This window comes from Calonectris borealis, unplaced genomic scaffold (genome assembly GCF_964195595.1).
Source record: "Calonectris borealis unplaced genomic scaffold, bCalBor7.hap1.2 HAP1_SCAFFOLD_35, whole genome shotgun sequence".
Lineage (NCBI taxonomy): Eukaryota > Metazoa > Chordata > Aves > Procellariiformes > Procellariidae > Calonectris > Calonectris borealis.
In genome coordinates this window covers 2,090,611-2,093,582 of record NW_027441451.1, presented here as the reverse complement: position 1 = coordinate 2,093,582, position 2,972 = coordinate 2,090,611, and the positions used below count along the sequence as shown (strand labels likewise).

General features: G+C 53.5%; 1 protein-coding gene across 1 annotated transcript; it reads right to left on the bottom strand.

The window, feature by feature from the left end:
- Positions 1-540: 540 nt before the first annotated feature.
- LOC142076147 (olfactory receptor 14C36-like) lies at positions 541-1,587 on the bottom strand. The gene has a single exon (XM_075138526.1). The coding sequence runs from the start codon at positions 1,585-1,587 to the stop codon at positions 541-543; it is 1,047 nt and encodes a 348-aa protein (XP_074994627.1).
- Positions 1,588-2,972: the final 1,385 nt, after the last annotated feature.

Below are 2,972 nucleotides of genomic sequence, written 5' to 3'. Positions count from 1 at the left end.
CACATGCTGTCTCTGGAGATCCCCCAGGCTCCCCAGGCAACTCCACGCTCCTCTCCTGGAGGATGTCCTCTGCCCTGTCCCATGTGGGACAGCCCTGGGTATGTACCACAGTGACAATTCACCATCTCCACTGTAACCACACACCAACGGGTAGGTCAGAAACGCAACCCTTGGTCTCTAACAGCTACCAACATGACCATGAGCTTTTCTTTCTGAAATCCAAGGAGCAACAGGTCCTCTTGGAGTGAAATTCCTTGGTCCTGTTGTTGACATCAGCTCAGGAAGGACAGCCCAATCTTGAGGAACTGCACTGGGGAGATGCCATTTCATAACAGAGATGCTATGAGAGAGTCAACTCTGACCCAGTGGTAGAGACACTTTTATAGAGTTTCAATGTGAGACAGAGCAGGTTCATTCCTCTGGAGAAGTGAGATGAATACAGAAATTTATGTAGGAACATAATAACCAGAAATAACAAGGGAAATAATATTAACCATTATGATAAAGAAAGTACAGGTCTGCAATGGGAAACCATAGGAGTCATTTGTGGAGAGAGATAGGAAGTTTATCACTGTTGAGAAACATCCCTGACCTCACTTTCCTAATACCATCCTTGAGCTTCTGTTTTCTCATGCTGTAGACGAGGGGGTTCACTGCTGGAGGCACCACTGAGTACAGCACTGCCACCACTAGATCCAGGGATGGGGACGAGATGGAGGGGGGCTTCAGGTAGGCAGACATGCCAGTGCTGACAAAGAGGGAGACCATGGCCAGGTGAGGGAGGCACGTGGAAAAGGCTTTGTGCCGTCCCTGCTCAGAGGGGATCCTCAGCACGGCCCTGAAGATCTCCACGTAGGACACCACAATGAAAACAAAACACCCAAATCCTAAACAGGCACTAACCACGAGAAGCCCAACCTCCCTGAGGTAGGAGTGTGAGCAGGAGAGCTTGAGGATCTGGGGGATTTCACAGAAGAACTGGTCCACAGCATTGCCGTGGCAGAGGGGTAGTGACAATGTATTGGCCGTGTGCAGGAGAGCATAGAGAAACCCACTGGCCCAGGCAGCTGCTGCCATGTGGACACAAGCTCTGCTGCCCAGCAGGGTCCCGTAGTGCAGGGGTTTGCAGATGGCAACGTAGCGGTCGTAGGCCATGACAGTGAGAAGGTACAATTCTGCTGAGATAAAAAAGAGAAAGAAAAAGAGCTGTGCAGCACATCCTGCGTAGGAGATGTCCCTGGTGTCCCAGAGGGAATTGGCCATGGCTTTGGGAACAGTGGTGGAGATGGAGCCCAGGTCGAGGAGGGAGAGGTTGAGGAGGAAGAAGTACATGGGGGTGTGCAGGCGGTGGTCGCAGGCTATGGCGGTGATGATGAGGCCGTTGCCCAGGAGGGCAGCCAGGTAGATGCCCAGGAAGAGCCAGAAGTGCAAGAGCTGCAGCTCCCGCGTGTCTGCGAAGGCCAGGAGGAGGAAGTGGGTGATGGAGCTGCCGTTGGACATTTTCTTCCTCTGGGCATTGGGCACTGTCGTAGGAGAAAAAGGTAGTGACAAGTTACGGGAGACTACTCTGAGTAATATCAAAGCCATTCCCATAGACCCTCGCCCTCTCACACACAGAGACCCTTTTCTTTTTCTAGGAGACCTTCCTTCAGGTCTGTGGCTGGAACCCTTGTTGGTGCTGGCCAAGCGTGTCATGAAGATCAGGGCCTCTGCCCATGGGCTCTTGATAAATCAGCCCTGCTTTGCAGCAATGGATTCATGGGACAAGTGTTTGACTTTGTCAAATGAAACTGCTCCTAACACAGAAGGGCCTGTCAGCATCTGCACTCCCAGTGCTAAGAAACCGGCATGGTAAAGGCAATTTGAGAGTTCTGTATTTTTTTACAGCTCCCCCTCCATCTCCCCTGGGGAGTTTTCTGGATGTCAGAAACCTCCAGCATTTTTGTTACACTCAGGGAGAACACAATGAGTCCTATAAGGCAAGAGGATTGCCTGTGGCTTAGTGCGGAGTGAGGGGAGCTGGTCTGTCCCTCCACCTGGTTCCCAGTTTCCCTGTGCTTGCACTTTTCCGAGATGGAGGGCGATTACACTCCCATGTTACCCTGAAAAGCAGCCAGACTCTGCTGAGAGCAGAAGGATCCACTACAGACCACAAAATGTCTCACCCTTTCTCAAGGTCTCAGCACCCCACTTCTAGCCCAGGACACTCGTGGCTCATTTCACCAACCCAAGAGCATTTCCTCAGTCCTAGAGTCTTTGCCATCTCCATGGGGCTTTCAGATAACACAAAGCTGCTACGGGGCAGGTTTGCATCCTGCCGGGCAGCTGACAGCTTGGAAGGCCACTCTGGGGAGATAGCCACCTGTCCTAATGATGGCATCTCTGTAAGGGAAAATCAGCTCATTCCCCATCCCCACTGACAGCATTGCCCACAACCGCACAGGGGAGAGGAAAGCTGGGACACCTCTTCCCATGGACACACCTGCGTGGGAGGACCCACAAGATCAGCGTGTGACCCTGCAGCTGAAACTCCCATCCCCAGAGAGCCTGACAGCAAGAACAAGAGAACAGTAACACAGGGCAGTGCAGAAACAAGGAAGAAGACGGTGAGGGTCTGGCTGAGCGAGGCCAGGGCAGAGGCAGCCGGGCACTCAGGACAGCGTTCCCCGCACCCAGCTCTGCAGCCACCTCCCAGACACCTCCATTGCCGGGCAGCTGCTCTCAGCCCCTGTGCTCTGCAGAGGGAACTGGGCACGTGGCTGGAGAGCTGCCCCACAGCTCTGCTGGAGCTCTGGCTGCAGAGGAGGTGGTTCCTGCCTTGGACCCCAGTGCCCTGAGGACAGGGGCTATGCTGGGTGGGAGAGGAGGCAAGGGGCTTGCTCAGAGGAAGGGGTTTGCATTGGAGGGGATGATAAGGAGATTTCCGAATCCTCCCTCCCACAATATTTCTGGTTTTGGTTTCCTCTCATTCC

Bases quoted from the DNA above. Each gene is read 5' to 3' on its own strand.
- LOC142076147 (XM_075138526.1), bottom strand. From the start codon at position 1,587: ATGGCTTTGATATTACTCAGAGTAGTCTCCCGTAACTTGTCACTACCT.